Here is a 22,266-nt window from a genome sequence, read left to right as displayed (position 1 = left end):
AAGAAGGTAGCCGTTGGCGGACTGGGGAGGCTTCCTGTTGCAACCACCTGAGTCCTCCTGAGGACGTCCGCAACGTGGCCACAGCACGTGTATCTACTCAGATTTACAGCCTCCGTGAGAGGTCTGGCAGCACTGCTTTCCTCGTTAGTGCTGTTTATTTACCTCCTTTCAGGCCCCTTTCTCAGATACAGGTTTTTCCCAATCCTAAAATTTGGTGTCCTCCTTCCATTGGAAATAAAGCTTCACACGTACTCCACACCTTTCCTGCACCCCCATGACCCAACACACACCCGGGAGAGTATATCACTCATCCTGCCCAACTCTCCAAGCTCAGGTTTCCACTTCCCCATTTTCAGGAGAATAGTCAATGCTGATTCCATTATCTGAAGCCTTGGAAGACCCTTGACTCATAGGTGATTAAGGATGGAGCCAAGAGCTGCCTCCCCTTGGCTCGGCTAATGGAGTGGAACTGTGAGAGAGACTTCCTAATCAGATCAGCTCTCGTTTTAAGCTCTCAGGTGGCCCAGCCGGCAGAAGAGGGTGAAAACCGATGCTTGTCCAGCCGGGAACAGAACAGGATGTACCCGGAGACTTGCTTCCCGGCTGGCCAGGAGGGCCCTGCCCAGTCAGGAAGGAATGGTAAACACCTCCAGGAAAAGTAAGAGCAACTGTAGGGCTAGAAAGAAGGCATAAGACATGGTTTCCAAAGTCAGTTCCCTTTATTAAATGTTGATTTTCACAGACCAGAAATACAAAATAAAGGTAGAAATAGGCCCCAGTTAGGAGCTACAAGCCTGACCTCACATGACCCCTGCTGCAGCAACTTGACCAGGACAAGCAGCTATATCCCTAATGTCGGGAAAGTAGGATGAGGACTTGGATCCTACACTGCCCTGCCTCCCACCCAGTCTCTCCCCAAATAACAAAAGGCCATCCTTGTGAAGCTGCAGAGTTAAGACGCCTCCCCCACTGTCCCAGTGAAGTGCAAACCACCAGGACAGCTTGTTCAGATGGCACAGAATCCAAGGACTACAAGTCATATAAGGAGAAACTTGTACCAAAACATGGGCGGGAAGCCTAGGCGTGTGACAAGGCAAGCACAAGAAGAATCTTCCTCCTCACTACTCATCAGATCCTGATGCCGAGTCCTCTGAGCTGGGGGGAGTACTGGCTAGTTCCTCTTCTTCAGAGTCCTGAAAGCCAAAGGTCTCTTAAGAGGAAAGGTGTAGAGTCCTGGTTGCCCTCCCAGCCACTCTTCAGTGGAGAAAAGCCCCCAATTCCCTACCACCCTTCCTACAACTCCACTCCAACTCATTACTCTTCTAGACCAACCACAACCCCTGGCCCAGGAACACAACCCCACAGACACACACCCATCACCCTTCCCGGCCCCAATCCCCCACATTCCTGCCGCACCTCACTCCGCCTCCTTTTCTTTTTGCTCTTGTTCTCTCCTGAAGAGCTCTCATCACTGGACACAAACTCCTTGCTCTTGAAGCTCTCACTTAGCTGCCTTGGTGACAACTTGGATGATGAGCTCCTAGAGGGCGTTGATTTCTTTTCCATCTTTACCTTTACTTTCTTCTTCTTCTTTGACTTGTCCCTGTATCAGTGAGAGGGGAAAGGAACTAGGCCTTCAGGTTCCCCACCTTCAGCACCGAAGCCCAACTTCTCCAAGCTTGAACAAGGCCTCTCCCAATCCCAGCCAAGCTGCCCATTTCCCTCTATAAATAAAGTCAGCGGTGTCAGTGCCTCAAGGGAAAGTATCCTAAGTGAATATACCAGAAGAATCAGGGGCCACTGCCTAAAGCAACCCCATATGCAAAAAACTTATTTGATATTTCTTGCTTAGCTTTAAAAATTCATGTGAATTTTATATTATGCCCCATAATAATCATTTTTTTTAATCACCCTATACCTTCAAATAAAATGGACCCTCCAGGAAAATGGGCCAGGTTTATCCAGTGATTTGAATTCCCTATCACATCACCCACACTTGGGCAATGGCTTACCCAGATTTGAGAAGCACTGCTCTACTCAAAAAGCATATCTCCTATCTTTAACACCCCAATTCCCAATTTTGACCTGCAAAAAAAAAAAAAAAATCTACCAAAAAAGCAGTTATTGGGCCATACTGTTCCCAATACTCACCTCTTAGAAGACTCGCCTCGGCCCCCTTCATATTCTTTCATGGCTTTTTCATATTCCCTCCTGGCATCTTCAGCCTTGCGATCCCACTCCTGTCTCACGCACAGAAAAAACAGAGCAAAGATTAAGACCTCTTCCCTGATGCAGGTGAAATCTACACAATAAAGTTCCACCAATGGCTCACCTTGCCCCTCTATCAGTAACAAGACTCTCCACCACAACAAAGCCCCGCGTGCCAGCCTTGGACATTCACCACCCCTTCTTTCTGCTGTTCCTCACCTCTTTCTTCTCTTTGGACATTCCCTTCCAGATCTCGCCTGCCTTCTTGGAAAGATCCGTGATGCTGATGCCAGGATGATCTGACTTGATCTTCTCTCGGCTGGCATTAAGCCACAGCATGTATGCAGACATGGGTCTCTTGGGGGCATTGGGGTCTCTACCCTTCTTCACCTGCATAAAACAGAACCCAAATTCCTTCAGCCATCTATTCCCCACAGACACCTCACATTCTCCCCAAGAAAATATTTGCATGACCTAACTTGAGGAAAAAATGGAAAAAGACTAAAAAGCATTAGACTAGACTGAGAACTCCTTAAGGGCAGAGATCCCCTCCTCACCCCACTGCCTAGCTCACTAGGGTTCCCCTTTCCTCTGGGCTCCTGGGACAGAAGAAGCCTGTCTCCTAATTCACACCTTCTATAAGCTAATTACCTCAGGACCAGAGAGAAAAACTTCCAAGAAAATACCTGCTGTGGGTTAAATTGTGTCCCCCAAAGTCCACGTATTAGAAACTCAACCCCCACTGTGACAGTATTAAGAGGGTGGGAAATCCTATTATGGCAACTGAAAGGTGGGGCCTTGAAGAGGTGATCAGATTGTGATGACCATGCCCTTAGTAAATAGATTAATAAACTGATGGCTTAAGGGTGTCATGGGCGTGGTTCTGGCTTTAAAAGGAGACTGACTGCATGACAGTCTCTCTGCTCCGCCATCCACCACGTGATACCAAGTCACTGAATAGTCACCAACAAAAACAAAGTCCCCACTAGAAATGTTCTCTGGACTTCGGACTTCCCAGCCTCTGAAACTATAAGCAATAAATATGGTTTCTTTACAAATTATTCAGTTTCAGGTATTTTTGTTATTAGCAACAGAAACAGACTAATACAATACTCCTCAAGGCCATAATCACGGGCTACAAAAAGCATCTCCAGGAAGACCAATCAACAGGTCCTACTGGGTGGTGGACAGGAGAAGGTAGTGCGAATGGATTCCTCATCCCACAACACCCACCCATCTAGGAGTCTGTACCTCCACAGGCTTCTTGCGGCTCTTGCGATCCTTGGCCATCTTGGCCTTTTTGAGCTGTTTCCGCTTCTTCTCATCCCGGTCACTGTCACCCTCATTACTGGAGGAGCTGGCAGAGGCGTTGCTGTCAAACCTGCCAGAGAGTGGGGCTTAGTCTCAGGGAGGAAGAACAGGACCCCATGGTCTCAGGACAGGAGGAAAACAAATCCAAAGATAACTTTGCTCCCAGAAAGGGGCATGGGAGGAAGACTAAAGGACAGCCTCCACCACCAATCCCCTCTCCATACCCAGCCACAGCAATGAGTTACGTGTTGAATCAATCCACGAAAAACAAATGAACCAACGGGTTCGGCTGCTCTCCTTCATCGTGGCCAAACCCAGGTCCTACTCCATCCCCATGCCCCCAAGGATAGAAACACTGTCTCATTCTTGCCCAGAACATGCCCCAGTCCACTTCTCCACTTCCTCTGGGTCAATCACCCTACTCTACCCTACAGTCTTTTCTGATAGAGACAATTAGTTGCTATCAGAAGTGAGGAAACCTAATTTCTGTCCAACCTGGTGCACACCCATGTAATTGGCAGTCCTGTATGATACACGTGAAGCTCCTCAAAGAGTGCAACTACCTCATGCCTGTACGCTGTTGACCAGTTTTCAAGGCACTTTCACAAGCATTTGCTCACAAACCTTTATAAGCATGTGACAAGCAGAACTAGCGGCATCTGGTTGAGTGCTTCTGGTTTTTTGTTTTGATTTGCTGCTCAATATTCGTTCCCAATCCTTCTGGATTAAGAGAAGCCCAATTTTCTGCTGGGAACAATCTTACTCCCACTCAGGAGGGGCTCACCCCCACCTGCAGGCTGTAAGGGTGGGCACATGGCCTCATTCTGTCCCTGCACATCCTAATCACCCAGGCTCAGGAAAGGGCAGGTAACCACGCTGTTCACTGAAAAAAGAGGCACTTCTGGGTGTTAAATCAATAGGATTAAACCTGCCCCAAGTTTCTGAGGGTCATTTAGCACTGCATGGAGCAAACCTATCTAAAAATAAGGAAACCAGAAGCAAGAAATAGAACGATTCCATACAACTTTTGAGTACTTGGATCCAATAGCGAATGAAGCCAATTCTATCCCCAGACTCTCCAGTTACCAGAACTTACAAAATTCCCTTTTATGCTAAAGTCAGTTTGAGTCACATTTCTGACACTGGCAATCAGGACCCTTAACCAATTCTGCAGGGGTACCAATGCCATTTACAGGTGAGCAAACAGATTCAAGGACTTACCCAAGGACTCCCAGCGAGTGCGTGGGCAAGCACTGGCTCTCATTCCCCTTCTCTCCCCACTACACTTTTCTGGCTTCAAAACATGCCTTGCATTCATAAAGCTCCTGACAATTTTCATGTATCACCTCACTGAAGGGTCACATCCCACCCTGGGTCAGTGGCTAATGCTGGAAAATGAGAAATGTCCAGAAATCATCTGGTCCCTTAAGCTAACAGGCTATCCTCACCACCATGAGACACAACCAAAACTCACTCTTCTGCCACATCTTCCTCCTCTTCACCTGGGTTGAATGACTCATCTGAAAAAGGACACAGAATACATCAGCTTCTGCCCCTATGGAAATCCCAACCCCTTACCCACACACCAAGCTCTGACCCCCGGGTGAGTCCAGCCCAGGACTCAGGAAGGAAAGTCTGGCTGCCCTCGTGCCCAGCACTGAGGCTAGCCCACCAGTTTCTTCTCCTGAGTCATCACTGCTGTCGTTGGCATTCTCTTCCCGGATCTTGCCCTCCTCTTTCATCCTCTCCAAGTAGGCATCATGCTGATCTTCATCAGAGTCAACATAGTCATCGTAGCTTGGGTTCATGCCCTAGCCAGGGAAGAAACCAAAGTGAGGGCCAAGTCGTTCTCAAGCCAGGATCCCTGCACTCAAAAGCACTCCCCCATGCCTGTAAAATCAGAGCAGCAGCTCCCAGAAGACCCTGGGGCTGGACTGTCCACACACAGCCAATGTGCAGGGCCTGTGCCCAGGTACTACCAGCCAACTAGGTTAGTCCAAGCCCCTCCCTCTCCCGGCTCCACTCCTGAGGCGCTGCACAGACTGAGCTAAGCTCATGCGGAGGAAACCTGCACCAGGAGGGGGAAAGGGTCACACGCACCTCTTTTTTCTATAAGGGTAAGAAGAGAAGAGAGAGTGAAAAAGAAGCTGGAAAAATCTCTGCCCCTTTCTCCCCATACAGAAAGAACAGGAGAGAGGCTCATTCTTCCCACACAGAGGTACCTCTTTCAATCCTCGGTTTTTGATGTTGAGCTTTTTTACGTTGACAAAATCAAACAGCTTCCCATACTCCTCCCTGTGAGGGGAGATGCACCATGTTACCAGACAGGTCAGGCCACCGCAGGGGTGGACTAAAGATGTTCTAATACCCATGGGCCAGGGTAGACTGTGGGGCTTAGAGCTCTTGACCACGCTATCCAACCCAACAGCTCAGAGATCCCCAGAGGATAGCAATAAGGAAGAGTGAGGCATTAGTCTTGAAAAAGGAACCTGCACGGATCTGAATAATTCTGGGGAAGAAAAGCCAGAGGGAATGGGTACCTCTTTACCAAGTATGCACAGACCAGGCTAAGAATGTTGGGGGAGGGAATGTTTTCACCCTCTTACTGGACTGTATTTCATACTTCACTGGGTTATTATGACAATTAAACATAAAGACGTTTGTAAAAGGTTTTATGCCACAGTGAGCACTCACTAATCAACTGCTGTGCTCTTGGGCACAAAGCTCATTCCAAGAAAGAAAGAGACAGCATTTCCATTACAGGGAAACGAAGGAGAAAAATTGCTACTACCAAACATACACAGCTTTCATAATTTGGAAAATAACCTTTTTTAAGAACTGTAAGAAAGTAATGGGGAGGCTTCCAAAGTCTGACCATTCCCAGAAGAAGGATCAAATCCCAGTGAAGTGAAAGAAAATTCTGCTCAAAGTTTGAAAAGTCAGAGTCACAGGCTTGGAGAGGGCCCCAGGCCATGCCAGGCTTCCTGGATGCTGGGTCAGAACGAGAAAGCCCAGGAAGTGACTAGTGGAGGCTTTTACCTCTCAATGCTGCTGAAGGTGTACTGAGTGCCCTGCTTGGTCTCAATTTCAAAGTCAAAGGAGCGAGTGGTGGTGGTGCCACGGGCAAAGTTGACAAAGGAGATCTCATCGAAGCGGATGTGCACGGGTGGCTTGTGAACATAGATGAAGCCCCGCTCCAGCGGGTACAGCAGTCCCGAGCTTGCCTTGTAGGAGCAGGTGATGCACTGGGCCCCCGAGTGCCTGACAGAGGGTACAGGGAGCCTGGTCAGTGCCAACCTCAGCAGAGCCAAAGGGCACATCTAGCAGCAGTGACACATTTGTGCTCAGGCCTTCAACCAAGTAAAATCCACTAAGCTGCTCTGACTGAGGTACTGACACCCATCATGGCCCAAAGTCCCATCCAGGCCTCTAACAGGCTGCATTCCCCTCTCAAGAGGGGTTTACCAAAGATTCACAACATATCCCATCCGGGCTGGCTCGGACCCCAGGCCTGCACTCTCACCCTTGGAAATTGCCTGGGACTGTGATCTTGCGGTTCACCAATGCTTTCATGACCCGGCTGACCATCTCATAGAGCGATCCTGACATGTTCTTGGTAAGCCGCCCCTCAAAGCGCTTCTCCACCTCTTCCCTACAAACAGAACAAGATGAGATCATAAGCCCCTGCATTCTAATGGCACACCTGTCTCCTATCTGGAGAGTGGCGGAAAACGAGTCCAGGCAGATACTCACTCATTCATGTTGAGAGTCAAGGAGATGTCCTCGTCCTTGGAGAAGAGGAGAATCAGGAAGTGGTAACGGGTCTGGCCCTGCTTGATAGGGGGATCCAGGCTGATCTGGTAAGAAAGAGCAGACAAGGTTAAGCACCAGTTGATGTTCCACGAGGACTTGTAATTAACCAATCTAGAACTCTGAAAACGAGGATTATCCACCACCCCACATCCCACTCCCCCACCCCCCGTGGTTTCTGCTTACCACAAAGAACATCTGGCGCTGATCCTTGTGGGGCAGCAAAAAGAGACGCAGTACCGTGGTGTAGGGGATTTTGTAGTCAAAGGTCTTGCCATGTAGATGCAGAAAGGTGGGGTAGATCCGAATGTCGTAACGACCACGGGGAGTCAGACATTGCAGCTCCCGGAAGATGCAGATGGCATCTCCAGTAGCCTGGATTACATCCGCCTTTGACAGCACATTCTGGGCAAAGGCCTGCAAAAGCACACACTGGTAATCAGGCAGCAGGACCCTGCTCCCAGGCCAGCCAAGGCGTGCTCAGCAACACTTGCTCCCAAGGCGACCAGGGGAGGCCTCACCTCAACTGGGTCCACACCATCCTCCTGGGTGGGAGGGACGTAGAAGCGCACCTCCATGAGAGAGACCTCTGCGTCATCGTTCTGGTGGAATTCCAGTGTCACCTCATTTTTGCCTGTGGTGCACTGGGACACATTGCTGAGGGGTATTTCAAAGACTGGCTGGTCACCAATGTCAAAGGAAAGCAACTGCCCTGTAAGGAAAGGGCTTATCAAGCCACAGGCTCCTCCCCTGGAGTCTACATAAACAACGTTGCTACCAAACTGTAAGTTCCATGAGGACAGTGTACTGGGTCTATTTTGTTCACATTGTACCCCCAATACCAGGAGTAGTGCCTGATACACTGTAGGTGGTCAATAAATACGTGATGAACATATGAACTGATAGGAAACTAGAGACAGTAGCAGACGGAAGAGACCAAAACAAGTTAAAGGCTGAAACTCTTCATCCCATCTTCTCCCCCAAACCTTAATCTTCCCCAGAACTCACCACCGAACTTCACTGTCCCCCAGTTCCAGCCCTTCACACACAAGTCCTTCTCCATTAGTTCAAGTCGATAGTGAGTTTTGAAGAAATCAGAGAGTTTCTCAAACTCCTATAGGTGGGGGAAGAAAGCGCAATCCCAGTAAACCCTGGTGGCCTTAACACAGTCTTGAATGTACTGGGATTATCTATTTCTGAGATACTCTTTATCAGAATCCATGCTGACTGAGCATCTCAACTCTAAAACCATTTAACAGATTGTTGAAAGAGGCTGCTTCTGAGAACTGGATCTCAGGCTAGGGAAGGAGTAAAGTAAGAAAAAATGTTGCTGGTTATAGTCCTGACAGTGCTATCTGACCTTATGTACTTTGTACAGGTACTGCTCTAATGAAAGTGGAAATTAATATCCAGTAAAGTCTTTCACTCAAATGGTTCAAAATGAAAAAACAAAACCCAAACTAAAGCACCATGCTAAGAAGCTGAAGCTGGATAAAAGCAACAGGTCGAAACCACCATCTAAACCGAGAGGGTAAAAATCTTCTGGAGTCAAGGCACAAAGAAACTCACGAGACTCTGACACTCAAAGCTGAACACTGACTGCTTAAGGGCCTCAGTGGCCCTGCTCTAAAGAACCCGAACTGGCAATTACATGGTTGTTAGAGGAAAGAACCCCAACTCTTTCTAGAAGATAAAAAATAAACAAGATGGTGCACTAAAAAGGGGGCTGTGGCAACAGGAGTCTCACCGATTCTCGGAAGCCATCATACTTGTAGACATGGCCATTCTTCGTGAGCAGTTTAAGTCCATGGCCCAGAGCTACGCGGCGCCAGATGCCTTCTGTCAACTCCCCAGCCTGGATGTTGTCCACTTTGCCCGTCTTGCTATTCTTGAAGATGATGCCCTGGCGGCTCAACCTCAGCCGACCATCATTCTGTCAAAAAATCAGGCCCAGATGCATGGGTACAGTACACAGTGTGTACTGGGTACGGTTCAACCGAACACCCATTCTGGTTGTTAGTGGGCTGGGCAGATTATCAATGCAGAAGCAACAGATGAGGAGGTGAGGGCCAGTAAGAAAAGACAAGTGGCCAAGAAGTCTGGATTCTAAACCCAGCTCTGGCATCCAGAACGTTGGCAGGTCCTCAGTTTCCTCATTTGTAACATAAGGATTTGGGGACTGAACAGGATATACGGTCCCTTCAAACTCTTGGGACTCTCTCTCAGTCCTGTACTGACTTTTGTTGGGGGAAACACCAGGCACACATTATACTGAACTTTCCCTTTCCAAAGTAGTAACATCATTAAAGCAAGCTCTTGTTAATGGGCAAAAACTCTACCCTCCTTCCCTCACTCCACCTGTACTAAAAGCCCAAGCTCTTCTCACCATGGAGCCTTTCACCTCCTGATACACGTCGTTGAACTCCAGTGTCTCTGCCATCTTGACCGGCCCGTGTTGGTCTAGGCACAGAGCCCTAGGCTGCACAAGGGAAACCGAATAAACTGGGAGCTGGGCCCCAACTCCTGGGTGGCTGTACAGATGTTCAGTAGGTTGGGAATCTGAATTCAAGAAGGAGTCAGATAAGCATGAAGACAACACCTCACTCTGCTCAGGATGGAGCTAGGTAGCAACCCCTGGCTGCTCCTGAGATGTCTCACGATCTCCTCTGCCTGGGAACGCACAAGCACGCTCTGCAGTGCTCCAGGGGCCGGGCCCAGGCCCGGCTGGAGACCCGGGCCTGGCGTAGCGCTTACACCCTAACCAGACACCCGCTCTGGGAGCTCCACCAGGAGCCATGGCAACGACCAGCGGAGTCCCAGGGCCTGGCCGGAGCCCGCACCTCGCTCGGCCCGCGCCCCGACTCAGTTCAGAGCGCAGGGTTCCCCTCCAGCCCTCCCACCATGCCGCGGCCCCAGACCCACGGTTCTCCCCTCTCCCTACAATGGATTCGCCCGCTCCCCGCTGATTCGAACGCGGAACGGCCCATCTCGAAAGCCCAGCGGGGGAGCGGGACCCGTGCCCTCCTGGGGGCTGGGGACGGCGACCACACACCTCCTCAAGCTGCAACCTCGCGACGGCCCGGGCGCGGGCGGTGGGCGCGTAGGGGGACGCGGGGGACGGGGCGGGGACGCGGGAGATGGGGGAACGCCGGGGAAGCTTTTCCCGCGTGCGCGGCCCCGCGGCCCGCCACCGGAAGCCTCACACGGACCGTAGAGAAGAGAAGCTGGCTAGAGAGACGCGTGCCCGGCCCACCGAGGAGACTGTCACATAGAGCGTCGGCCACCGTGGAGGACCTGAGGGACGGACGGGTAGTGGCGGTCGAGTCCCACCCAGACGGAACCTGACTAGAAAATGGGAGTGCGCAAGGCCCTCTGGAAAGTCACAGACCCTTCTTCAGTGGAGACTCGATTCTCAAGGGAAACGGTGCAGTTTTATTTCATCGGACTTTCTACAGGGGTGTGTGTTTGTGTGCGTGTAAGGATGCGGGTCCCCCTCTCCTGCAAAATAGTTTGTGGCGTGGGAAGGAGTCTGTGAGACAAGAAGAGAAATATTTAAAGAGTTGTGGAGAGAAATAACCCCTCCCACTGGCTGCAAGACAAAGCTGGTGTTGGTGTCAATGACTGCACTGCTCTCTAGCTGTACCCTGCCAAGTGGCATTGGAGACTTTTTGAAATGGGTTCCCTGCCTACACCCAAAATCTTCACATCCATGACCGCAATTGATGGCTCCTTAGAAGAGGCTAGCAAATGGTACTATCGAGTTCGAGTGCTGGTGTCACATTCACCTTGGAGCCAGAACTGATTTGAAACCACATTATCCCGGAATTGTGAAAGCCAAGCCCCTTCATATAGTGCCAGGGTGCGTCTTGCAAATTCAGAGTCCAGACCTGAAAGAGATGTTTGAGTTTATCTGCTCCAACCTCCTTTTGCAGATGGGAAAACTGAGGCCCAAAGAGAAGTTCCCCAGGGTCTCAGTGAGTTGGCAGCAAAACTGGAGACGAACCCTGTTCTCCTTAACACCAGTCCAATTCTCTTCTGTCATGATCATAGTGACTCTGTGTTCAGAATGATTCATAAAATGTGTGCCGAATAAAGACATTAGAGCAGAAACTTTAAACTCAAGATTTTCCTGATAATCGTTACACCGGCTTGCTAACTCAATTCTGGGAAAGAGAGACAATAGAAATGCATTATTGCCCCCCTGAACTCATGGCTTTAACCTCCGGGTAGTGGCTATTCTGGTACTATGTAGCAATATAAATTTAATTGGATTTAATAAATATGTATTGAGGACCTATTATTAATCCAGTACACTTCTAGAATTTAAGGAAACTAGTGAACAAGATGAAAATAGCCCCAGACTTTCAGGAGGACATAATCTAACGAATAATTCATATAACTAAACTGACAATAAAAAAAAAAAAGTGATAACTGCTATGCTACAGGTAGAGCTTCAGCCAATGCCAACTGGAGTTGGAAATACGTAACTCTTTATTCACCCCCTCCCAGGAGACCCAGGGGGTCAAAAGACCCCCTCTCCCTGACCCACGCTATCGGAGGCAACTCAGGAAGGATTGCAGAGTTAGGCAGACACTCGGGAGTGAAGGGGGTAGTGAGCTCAGGCAGGCTATTAGGGACTGGGAATGGGGCTTTGCAAGGGGCTTTAGAGAGAGCATGAAGCAGCTGGTGAGCTGGAACGAGGATGCAGCATAAAAGAATGAAACAGAACCGGTAACAGAGTGCAGATAAAACATGAGTCCCAGAGGGCCCTAGCCAGCTGCATCCCAGGCAATCAGGAGCCCAGGATTGGAGACCCCACCCCTGCTGTGACATCACAGGGGAGTAGGGTGGAGATGAATAAAAAGGGGGGTGCTCCCTCCCTGGCCCTGGACTCTTGGCAGCCAGAGTGTCAAGAGTAGAGAGAGCCTGGGCACTGGGCTAGGGTTGCCTGGCTTAAAGGGACAGGCTACCCATCCGTGCAGCCCCTCTAAGCTGCCCCCTTCAGGCTTTGAACTCTGTCTTCCTATCCTGAAGACCTCTCTCTCCTGAGGCTGCCATTAGGCCCCTTCTGAGTGGCATCTGAGCACTCTCTCAGCATGAACTGCATATCAGACTTCTTCACCTACGAGACCACCAAGTCGGTGGTTGTGAAGAGCTGGACCATTGGGATCATCAACCGAGTAGTTCAGCTTCTGATCATCTCCTACTTTGTGGGGTGAGTCTATGGCCCTTCAGGTCCTAGGAAGGGAGGGCTGCCCCATGTCCTGTCATCCCCCTCCTCCCCTCAGTGCTACCCCCCAGCTTCCTGAGCTTCTCTTCCCTTGGGGGAAACACTGTCTTCTGTGGAGCCACATCCTAAGGACTGGCCTCTGCCACCCCCACCCGGGATCTAGCCCCCAGATGAATTTTTCCCAGTAAATCCCCCGGAGTTGGAGAGTGGTTTCTAGACACACGCTCTGAGGAGTGGGGTCCTTGCCCTGGCCCTGCCCTCTAACAGGAGAGGTCCCAGGTGATCCATCTCCACTCTCCCTTCTCCCATCCTACCCCACATTTTCCCATTCCCCTCAGTCAACTCCTCAGGGTCTCAAAAAGACAATGGAGTACAGGAAGGAGGAAGGGAGGGCACTGAAATAGGAGAGGTGGTGACAGGTCGATCAGGTTAATGGCAGGGTGGGAAGGAGAGAACTGGATCCGCTTTAGGATGAGGAATTCCCTCCTGGCATGGACAGAGGGTTCAAGAGCTTGGAAAGGGATGAAGCCCTTGCTCTTGGAGGGTAGTCCAAAGGTGGGAAATGCCGCTTGAGGTGGGAGAAACACAGGCACAAATAATACACTAGGGAAGAGTTGCTGGGGAGAAAAGTAGCTTTTCTGGACATAGTGCAGAGTCCCTCCCCAAGAATCCAGAAATGCTCCCCTTTGTCAAAAAGCAGAAATCCCCTACCTCCACCTGACCATGTCATATAACCCATGCTGGGAGTTGTCTAAGAGCCAGCAAGGTCCAAACCCCTCCTGTCAGCCCCCACCTCTTGGAGGCACACACCTATACACGTACACACACACAAAGGACCATGGAGCAGAAAATGGCTGGGGGAAAATGCAGGTTCTGTCCTTCCTGGGGTCATTTCCACACACTGATGGGCACCAGGAAATACAGGCAGACGGCTTGAGGTTTCCTTTCCTGGTGCACGGGTCTCTAGTCTCAGGTGGTTCCTTGAGACGATGGGTGTGTGTGAGAGAGCAAGCCACTGATCAACATGAGTTCATTCAAGCAAGTCAAAGGAGATGTCCTGTGTGCATGTGGGCTGGGGCTGCACAAGAGTAGGCCTGCTTGCCTGAAAGGTTGGAGCAGTGTGGGTGGGAGGTGGGTAGATGCAATCTTTAAGCGACTTTTTTGCTCCACATGCTCGTCAAGAGCCAGTATGCAGATATGGTAACAAGGCTGTATATCCAGTGCTCTTTGTGGGGATATTAGAGAAGAGACTCAAGCTTTGGGGTACGACTAAATGGCCTTAAAGTTCCCTTCCAACATTGAGGCTTTGTGAGACATAATGTTTGCAAATGTCCTATGTCTGCATCTCCAGAGCTTGGCTCAAAGTCAGTTGCTAAATGTTCCATGTTCACATGTCTATTCAATGCTGTGATTGTTGATAGCCACAAAAATAGCATGTTGGTCCAGGTGAGTGCAAAAGCTGGCTCAGCACATTCCTGGCCTAGCCTGGCTTTGTTGGCTGAAGGTGGGAAATTAATGGAAGATAGAGATAGCCAGCTCCTGTACCAGCCCACCCAGCCCCCATTGTCCTTGTCTCTCCCTCATGATCAGATCAGATCCTCTAGTCCTCGGGGCTGGAGCCCAGCCTGCTGGAGCAAACATAAGAGGCTCTTTGGCGTCTTGATATCCAGTCCCATCCATCTACCAGCCTGACAGCTCCCCACGGAACAGCGCCTTCCAGTTACATCAGCGCACGCTACAGCCCAGCCCCCTGGCCCGGGCCCCATCTCTGTGTACACGAACCCATGTGCTATTGTGACTTCGTGAATCCATTGTCATTAACTTAGCAAAAATGTGTGGAGCCATCTCTGCATGCCAGGCATTGTGCACTGAGGATAGAATGTCAGGCAAAAGCAGACAGGGTCCTCGCCTTAGTGGAGCTCACTGTATGAGTCAAGAGATGGACTTTAGTCCAATCATCTCCACATGCAATTGTAAAATTTCAGCTGTGGCTCAGAGGGGCCTGGTGCAAAGAGACCTGCTACTCTGAAGGTGTTAGACCCGGTCAGGGAACTAAGGAAGGTTTTCTGGAGCCACATTCTGAAAGACAAGTAAGAGCAACCTAGGTGAAAGAAGGGTAGGCAGAGAAACCCACCTCTGCAAAGGGAGAGAGCCTGGCAAATGGGCAGAGAAGAAGGTGGATGTGGCTGGAGGTAAGGCAGCGGAGGTGAGGCTGATGCAAGATGGATGGGAACACAGGCAGAGGCCAGACCTCAGACATCCTCAGCAAGCTTTCGATTTCACAGGAGAGGAATGAACGGGAAGCGACTGAAACATTTTAACCTGTGTGTGTGTGTGTGTGTGATTCTGAGACTAAGAGACAGACATGATGAGATCTAAGTCAGGAAGATCACCCTGGCTGATAAGCCAAGGGATTGGAGGGAGTAGGATCAGATGCAGGAAAACCTGTTATGAGGCATATGATCACACAGAGAGAGAGATGACTGTGGCTTGGACTCAGTCGCATTTAAAAGGATTTTTAATGCTGTGGTGTTAACATTTAACTAACACCTGAATCTCTGCCCTATTATCCCAGCCAGGTAGACAGGATTCACAGCCTTATCCAGAACATGTGTATGGGGGGCGGTCATTTCTTATGCACTCACAGCCAGACACCCCTAATCTCTGCTCAGGCTTGTCCGTAGTTGGCACCACTCCAACACCGATTTCCTTTACCCACCCCAGGTGCACAGAGAGGCCAGGATTTACCTGATTTTCTCACATCTTTTCTGGGCCAGGTGGTAATCCCCAGTCTTCTCTATGGGGTGGGACTTCCTAAGAGCCAATCCCCTTTCTGGACCCTATGGAGACCTGGGGAGGAAGTAGAAGGAAATCTCTGGGGCCTGAATCCCTGCAAGCAAGCACTGGCTGGTGCTTGGCCTGAGGTGGACTTCTGGAGCCTTCCTGAGGAAGCTGTCTCCCTGCAAACGAGCAAGGAGTGTTTTTCGCAGCCCTTCAATGCCCCATTTCTCAGAAGGGCTGCTGGTGGTTGAGGTGCGTCTGAGCCAGTCACAGGCTGGCTCCCTTGCCCACTTCCTCCCCCATGCAAAGCCCAATCCACAAACTCACCACCTGCCCAGATGCCCCCTCTGGTTTATCACACTCAGCCTCATTTCAAACCTTATGCAGAAGTTCAATACATAAAACAGTTAGAAGGGAGGAGCTGCTCTGGTTTGAAGAGAAGTGCCTGGAACGCCAACTTCTTGGCCCCTCACCACATCCTATCAGCCCAGGGTAGCACCCTGATACACCATGTCAGCACTCTAGGTGACAAAGATGGTGGGATGACCTTTTGGGATCCCCCAGGTCCAGAGAGATGAGTGACTGTCACTTCTGCCTGCCTCTCCCCTCCCCAGCCCATGATGGGAGCTGTGGGATGTGGAGAACCTGGTTAGAAGCCTGGCCCTGACACCAGCTAGGAGTGGGGCCTTGGATGAGTGACTTTACATCTCTAAGTCTCCCTCCCTGTATTTGGAAGATGGGTTAAGGAATACCTCCTCCCAGGGAGCTATGGGGAGGGGGTAACGTATGTCAACTGCCTTGCCCAGGATGGTGACTCAGTAAGAGAAAGTAACTAGTATTTTTTCATAGACTCCCCATCATGCCTCCCCTTCCCTCTGCCTGCCTCACACCTTCCTAAGAGACCCCTCTCCTGTGACACACACGCCACACGCTCTTCACACCCACCCCCTGGCCTCCTCCTTGACTCCCTGGGGGTAGATGGGAGGGTGCTGGGACACTACTCTGGACTCCTTCCTGCACATTCCACCTGCCAAGGAGCTGCCACCCGCCTTCCGCTCTATAAATAATAAACTAGGAGTGCAAGAAAAAAAAATAAATCAGAGCAGCAGAGTTAATGCCAAGAACTGAAGGCTCGGTCCTGCCCCATCTCCTAAGCTCTGGCCTCTAGAGACAGACTCAACCCTCTGTTCTGGAAATGAAGCATCCCCTTATTTCAAGCTGCTCTGATGACGTCTTCAGCCCCGTGGGGCCACTGAAATTCTTCTGCTTGTTATTTAACTCAGAGAGAGAATTCTAACGTGGCCTCTCCTCCCTGCCAGGCACAAGAAAGAGGCTTGAAGGAGGAAGAGAAGGAGGGAGATGGGTTAATTGTTCCTCCGAGTCCTGGGACCCTCGTCTAGAGACTTTCCTAAGCTAGGAAATGCTGTCCCTGGTGATGGAGCAGGGACCAGCAGGGCAAGCACCAAGGCCCAGTCCAGGGTCATCCAGGTATGCCCTGGCCCTGAGCTGGGACACAGCTGGAGACCCTATCGTGAGGTGGTCATGGGTGGTCTGGGGCAGACTACCTGATTTGGACCCCACGTACCAGTTGTGTGACTTTGGGCAGGTTAGCACACAGTTTTGCTTTCCTCGTTTTCTCATTTGAGCCTCAGTTTCCTTGTTCATGACATGAAGGAAATAACAAAGCTGTCTCATGGGTAAGGACTCTTTGAAAATTCAACTTAGCACGCTATGTTGTTTAGATGATAATAATAATCTGAACTCTGTTCTCATCCACAAAAGTTCTTGGATTTTAAGAACAGGAGGAGGGGGCCTCAGAAGACCATTTTCTTAGATCAGCACTGAGAGATGTGTCTGTTCTGTGGCCAGGCACACTGGGGCTCCAGAAGGGTGTGTTTAGATGGTGGCTTACATTCTGGTGCATGGACAGCTGTGGCAATGGCCATCTTAGCTGGGAGCAGAGAGCCTGGGCCCGTGACCTCGCTGCCTTCACTCTGGATGGCCCCAGGCCATGAGCCACCGGTGCTTATTTGGATAACTTCACCATTTCCTGTAACAGCAATACTCCTTTCGCTTCTGCTAGGACATAACATGGCAGATAAGATTCCTATGCAAGGCATACTTCCTTGTGAAATCTTAATGAAACCCCTCCCCTCCCAGAAAAAGAAGAAAAGTGCTAGTGGGTAAAGCAAACAGCACCACAGACTTTGCATAGGGGCATGGTGTTCCTAAGAGCGCTCTACAAGCATGCGGAGAACTCTTCATGGTGCTAATCAGGATGTAACCTGCTATAAGGCAGCAAGAATAAAACAAATAACAGATGTGGAGTCATTTGCCAGTGCTGTCTGTGACTCCACCCTTCCTCTCCCACTCAGGAAAGTTCAGAATTCAAGTGAGTGACACCGTAAAAAAATGATAAATATGTGAGGTGCTGGATATGTTCATTAGCTTGACATAAGCATTCCACAATGTATGCATATATTAAAACATTCACATTGTATCCCATAAACATACACAATTATTACTTGTCAGTTAAAAATAAAAATTTTTTTTAAAAAATTCAAGTGAGTGAGAGAAGCTCCACTTTGGAGATAATTCCAAACCCTCTCACTGAAAGCTGAACAAGGAGCCACTTGTAAACATAAGCCTGTGCTTGCAGTGAACATGACTGTGGTTCCCAACTTACAAGTGACTGTGACTCCTGGCATGTTCTGGGAGCTGCTCTTTTTTGTATCTTCTAACAGTGGGGCACCCCAGAGGACATCCCATCAGAAGTCAACAAGGAGCCACTTGTAAACATAAGCCTGTGCTTGCAGTGAACATGACTGTGGTTCCCAACCTACAAGTGACTGTGACTCCTGGCATGTTCTGGGAGCTGCTCTTTTTTGTATCTTCTAACAGTGGGGCACCCCAGAGGACATCCCATCAGAAGTGCCCCCAAGGAAGGAGTCTCCCCTCAGCAAACCTGGAAGGCGAGCATCAGGCTGTCCTGAGTCTTGCCAGGTGTGTGGCGCTCACCACCTCCCACAGCAGCAGCTCGTTCACAGACCACTTTCTGGTGGTTAGAAAGCTCCTGGGCTCAAAGTCCTCACCCACCTCCTTATTATATACTGCTCGATCAGCCCACATACTGCCTCTGCAGCTTCCCAGCCTGGGACTCCCACACCTTTGTCTTCTCTGGGCTACACGGTCTCAAGTCCTTCCACTCACTTTCATCTGATGTGGTTTTCCAACCTTGGCCCACCCTGGTTAGATGCATAACATAACCGTAACCCAGCATTTTCCACAAGTGCACTGCCTGATTCCTTGATATGTCACCAGTATTTCTCCAAACTGGCTTCCATGATCAAATAAGATTGGGAGACAGTGAGGTTAACAATATGTAACAGATGTATTTGTGTGTTTGTTTATATTGCATATTTCTCTCCCGTGGAGAGGTGCGTATGCTCGGCATTTTCCAAACATATTTGATGAGGTTTTCTCATCTATAGAATGGGGACAGTAACAGCTTCTACCTCCCAGTGTGCCACCAGGAGCAAATGGAAGGCTGGAAGGGTGGTATTATGTGAGGCCGAGAGTAGTGGCTTGAGCCTTGAGGGTTTCGAATGGAAAGGCAGCCACCTTATATGAATGCAGAAGAAAGAGTTGTCAGCAGGTGTCTGCAGGCCTTTCTTGCTGCTGGAGAAGACTGTGACAGTCTGCAGAGGCAGGTAGGGATGGACGAAGGGAAGGGGGAACTGCCTCACCCACGTGGTCCCATAATGGCTTAAAACTGCAGTGAAAGACTAGTACAGAGAAATGAACACTGGGTGGCAGCACAATGCAAGGAATAAGATGAGAAGCTTCTCTCCCCACCCCACGCCCCTGCCAACCTAATTCCAATTACCTGCCAGGTACAGGCTCAGGTAATGCCCCTCCCTTTCTCCTCTGTCCTTTTTATCTGACACTTGGACAGATGGAGACTGCCAAGCACTCAGCTCCCAAGGGCCTTCATTGATTTGTTTACTGAACATCTACTGTGTGCCAGGCACTTGGGATACAGTCATGAGCAAAGACCGGGATGCACAAGACCAGAGGCCTGGGATCCTCTGCCCCTTCTCTCTCCTGGGTGCCTGCCAGAGAGGTGGCCTCCATCATCAGCAGGGAATGACTTTAAGCCATGCATTCTCAACAGGGCAATGTGGCCTCCAAGGGGATGAAAAGTGGTTATTGGGGGTGGAGGGGTTAAAAAACCGCCTGCCAGAGAGGTGGCCTCCATCATCAGCAGGGAATGACTTTAAGCCATGCATTCTCAACGGGGCAATGTGGCCTCCAAGGGGATGAAAAGTGGTTATTGGGGGTGGAGGGGTTAAAAAACCCACTCTTTTTAAGCACAAAGCACAAATAGGATCCTTGAGAGGGGATGGGGATAAAGGGGAAAAGGGTGGAAAGAGTACTTCACCCTCTCGCACGGGCCTTCCCGCTGCCAGGCACACCAGTGCCTTCCCAATGTTGGCAGGAGGGAGACTTCTCACAGCCTCTGTCTGCTGGGCCTATGGACTCTCTCTCCATTCCTGCTCTCCTGCCCCAGGTGGGTTTTCTTGCACGAGAAGGCATACCAGGTGCGGGACACGGCCATTGAGTCCTCGGTGGTCACCAAGGTCAAGGGCTTTGGACGCTATGCCAACAAAGTCATGGACGTGTCTGATTACGTGACGCCACCTCAGGTATTGTGTCCCCCTACCCCAGGATGGTGTGTGGGTGCCCAGACCTGGGCGAGTCGGAGGGGAGGGCGCAGGGCAAGGAGCATGGTTATGGAATTCCCAAACCAGAATCTGTGCTATCAATGATCCAGAGACCCTTTGCCCCAGCAGCTGACGGATGTGGGGGGAACTTGGGCCTCGTCCCCCGAGTGCGGTGCTGGCCACCAGGAAAGCTAGTTCTCCAGGCTCTGCCACATCTTGCACTGCTACCAAGGGCAACACACAAAGGGAGCGAGAGAGTTGGGAAGAGCCGGGTTGGGATCCCAGCCCTGCCCTTTCTTTATTCACGCTGCAACCTTGGCCAAATCACTTAGCCTGAGCCTCCTCGGAACCTCAGTGTCGGTCTGCAGAACCTCACAGATTGGGACGGTTGCACTTTTTTCTCTCTCTCCTCGTCCTCTCAAGGGCACCTCTGTCTTCGTCATCATCACCAAGATGATCGTTACTGAAAACCAGATGCAAGGATCCTGTCCAGAGGTGAAAGGAGGGAGGGAGGCTGGATGGAGCAGGAGCAGGGTCGGGGCAGGGCAGGCATGGGTGAGAACAGACGCCCAAACTCTGGCCTTGGAGCTGTGACCCGTCTCCTCCGCTCTCCAGAGCCTGCGGGCTGTGGGAGGCAGGGGTCCCCGGGCCAGCTCAGGGTCCTTCACCCCCCTGTGGACTTGTCTCCCCGCAGAACGAGGAGAAGTACCGCTGTGTATCCGACAGCGAGTGTGGGCCCGAGCGCCTCCCTGGTGGGGGTGAGTTTCAGCCCCTTCCCCACCCCTCACAGCCCAGAGTGTTAGCACAACCCTGGAGGGAAGCAAATCTCTCAGGACAAGAGCCCACCCTAGGAGAGAGGGCAGAGGGAGCAGGGATCGGCCCACCCCGTGGACCTCTGCTGGCGTTTCTAGATGCGCACTGGGTGCCGGACCCAGTGGGGCTGTGAAAGTGCCCGGCCCCTGCCCTCAGAGGAGCTCCCAGTCTAGGGAGGGTGGTGACAGACAGAGGTGCACAGTGGCAAATGCCAATGAGGAGAAACCAAGGACTGTGGGGGCCCAGGGGAAGGAGAGAGATGGGTTCTGGGCGGGTGGCCCCAAAAGGCTACCTTGAGGTGGTGACATTTGGGACAGGCCCTAAAGATCAAGATTTGGCAGGAGAGACAGGGCTGCCAAAGGGGCATTCCAGGTGGAAGGAAGAGCTGCAGCAGAGGCTCGGAGGCAAGGAAGGAAGAGCATGGAAAATGAGGGCTTCTCCGAATGGCTGGGCTTGGAGCATGTGATGGGAGGGCTGTCACCTCCCTTTGGCTTGGTCTGGGGCTCAGGAAGAGAGGAGGGAGAAAGCGCTACAGGACAAATGTGCCGCAGGTCCACAGGTTGGCTCCCTTTGCTCTGCCTGCCCCTTCCCTCCACCTGCCAGGTCCCTGGGGGTGTGGGTGTGGGTTCTCCAAGAGGAGGAGGGGGGAGGGGAAGGGCAAAGGGCAGGGGCTACCCAGCATTGTGGCTCCATCCTCCCAGGGATCCTCACTGGCCGCTGCGTGAACTACAGCTCTGTGCTCCGAACCTGCGAGATCCAGGGCTGGTGCCCCACCGAGGTGGACACGGTGGAAATGTAAGGACCTGAGCCTGACAGGAGGAGAGAGGACCCCACCCCAGTTCCCCCTTGCCAGTGTGGGAGCTCTGCATCTCTGAGTTTGGGGAGGGTCTCAGGGCTCCTCCCAGCAGTGTCCCTTCCTGGAGTGGGGAAGTGGCCTCAGGATATCAGCTTTCCCGGCCCATCTCACCTGACCCCTCCCCTCCCTCTGACCCTCAGACCAAGAAGGGCCTCCCCATGCCAGCTCTCAGAGGGCCCGTCATCTACAAGAGGTCTCCCTTTGGGAGATGTCCACCAGGAAAGGTGGCCCCTGGGTGAAGACCTGTTTCCCCCTCTTCTTCCTGAGAAGCTAAGGCAACCTGTTCTCACCCACAGGCCAGTCATGATGGAGGCTGAGAACTTCACCATTTTCATCAAGAACAGCATCCGCTTCCCCCTGTTCAACTTTGAGAAGTGAGTCCCTGCTTCCTCCCTAAAACCAAGATGCAGTGTCCCCACCGCACCCCGCCACCTCGTTCTCAGGAGACTGGAGGTGCCCCATTTCCATGGTTCTCCCCACTTTCTCTCCATCCACCCATCTCCCTGGGGCTCCTATTTGCAGCCTCCCAGTGG

The 22,266-nt window shown here is 51.1% G+C and overlaps 2 protein-coding genes across 4 annotated transcripts in view; one reads left to right on the top strand and one right to left on the bottom strand.

Annotated features, from left to right (window-relative positions):
* Nucleotides 1-700: 700 nt before the first annotated feature.
* Nucleotides 701-10,587, bottom strand: SSRP1 (structure specific recognition protein 1). Of its 3 annotated transcripts, none has more exons than XM_008578925.1 (17): nt 10,382-10,587; nt 9,716-9,888; nt 9,077-9,262; nt 8,338-8,443; nt 7,851-8,041; nt 7,516-7,746; nt 7,273-7,376; nt 7,043-7,171; nt 6,559-6,780; nt 5,742-5,814; nt 5,192-5,330; nt 4,994-5,039; nt 3,460-3,589; nt 2,428-2,598; nt 2,152-2,240; nt 1,417-1,603; nt 701-1,193 (listed from the first exon to the last, which is right to left on the bottom strand). In XM_008578925.1, the coding sequence occupies exons 2-17, from the start codon at nt 9,767-9,769 to the stop codon at nt 1,122-1,124; spliced, it is 2,130 nt and encodes a 709-aa protein (XP_008577147.1). In that variant the 5' UTR covers nt 9,770-9,888; nt 10,382-10,587; the 3' UTR covers nt 701-1,121. The 3 variants fall into 3 exon arrangements, with proteins under 3 accessions (XP_008577147.1, XP_008577145.1, XP_008577146.1); XM_008578923.1 differs by having other exon boundaries at nt 5,117-5,330; nt 10,382-10,463; XM_008578924.1 differs by having other exon boundaries at nt 5,117-5,330; nt 9,716-9,808; nt 10,382-10,415.
* Nucleotides 10,588-11,912: 1,325 nt separating this feature from the next.
* The window catches only part of P2RX3 (purinergic receptor P2X, ligand-gated ion channel, 3), a 38,502-nt gene continuing 28,148 nt past the window's right edge, over nt 11,913-22,266 (top strand). The window contains exons 1-6 of the mRNA XM_008578927.1: nt 11,913-12,544; nt 19,911-20,046; nt 20,488-20,559; nt 20,759-20,822; nt 21,579-21,672; nt 22,030-22,107. Of these exons, the coding sequence (XP_008577149.1) occupies nt 12,426-12,544; nt 19,911-20,046; nt 20,488-20,559; nt 20,759-20,822; nt 21,579-21,672; nt 22,030-22,107 (563 nt within the window). The 5' untranslated portion in view covers nt 11,913-12,425. The remainder of the gene's footprint in view (nt 12,545-19,910; nt 20,047-20,487; nt 20,560-20,758; nt 20,823-21,578; nt 21,673-22,029; nt 22,108-22,266) is intronic.

This window comes from Galeopterus variegatus, unplaced genomic scaffold, assembly GCF_000696425.1.
Source record: "Galeopterus variegatus unplaced genomic scaffold, G_variegatus-3.0.2 Scaffold1784, whole genome shotgun sequence".
NCBI lineage: Eukaryota > Metazoa > Chordata > Mammalia > Dermoptera > Cynocephalidae > Galeopterus > Galeopterus variegatus.
The sequence above is the reverse complement of the archived record's forward strand: the minus strand, read 5'-3'. Positions and strand labels throughout refer to the sequence as shown.

What these genes read in the sequence shown, in the direction of transcription:
- SSRP1 (XM_008578923.1), bottom strand. Translation starts at nt 9,769, where the DNA reads ATGGCAGAGACACTGGAGTTCAACGACGTGTATCAGGAGGTGAAAGGC. An exon ending in AGCGCCAGATGTTCTTTGTG is followed by an intron (nt 7,377 to 7,515) that starts GTAAGCAGAAAC and finishes CTTTCTTACCAG; the next exon opens with ATCAGCCTGGATCCCCCTAT. An exon ending in AGAAAAGGAGGCGGAGTGAG is followed by an intron (nt 1,194 to 1,416) that starts GTGCGGCAGGAA and finishes TTTGGCTTTCAG; the next exon opens with GACTCTGAAGAAGAGGAACT.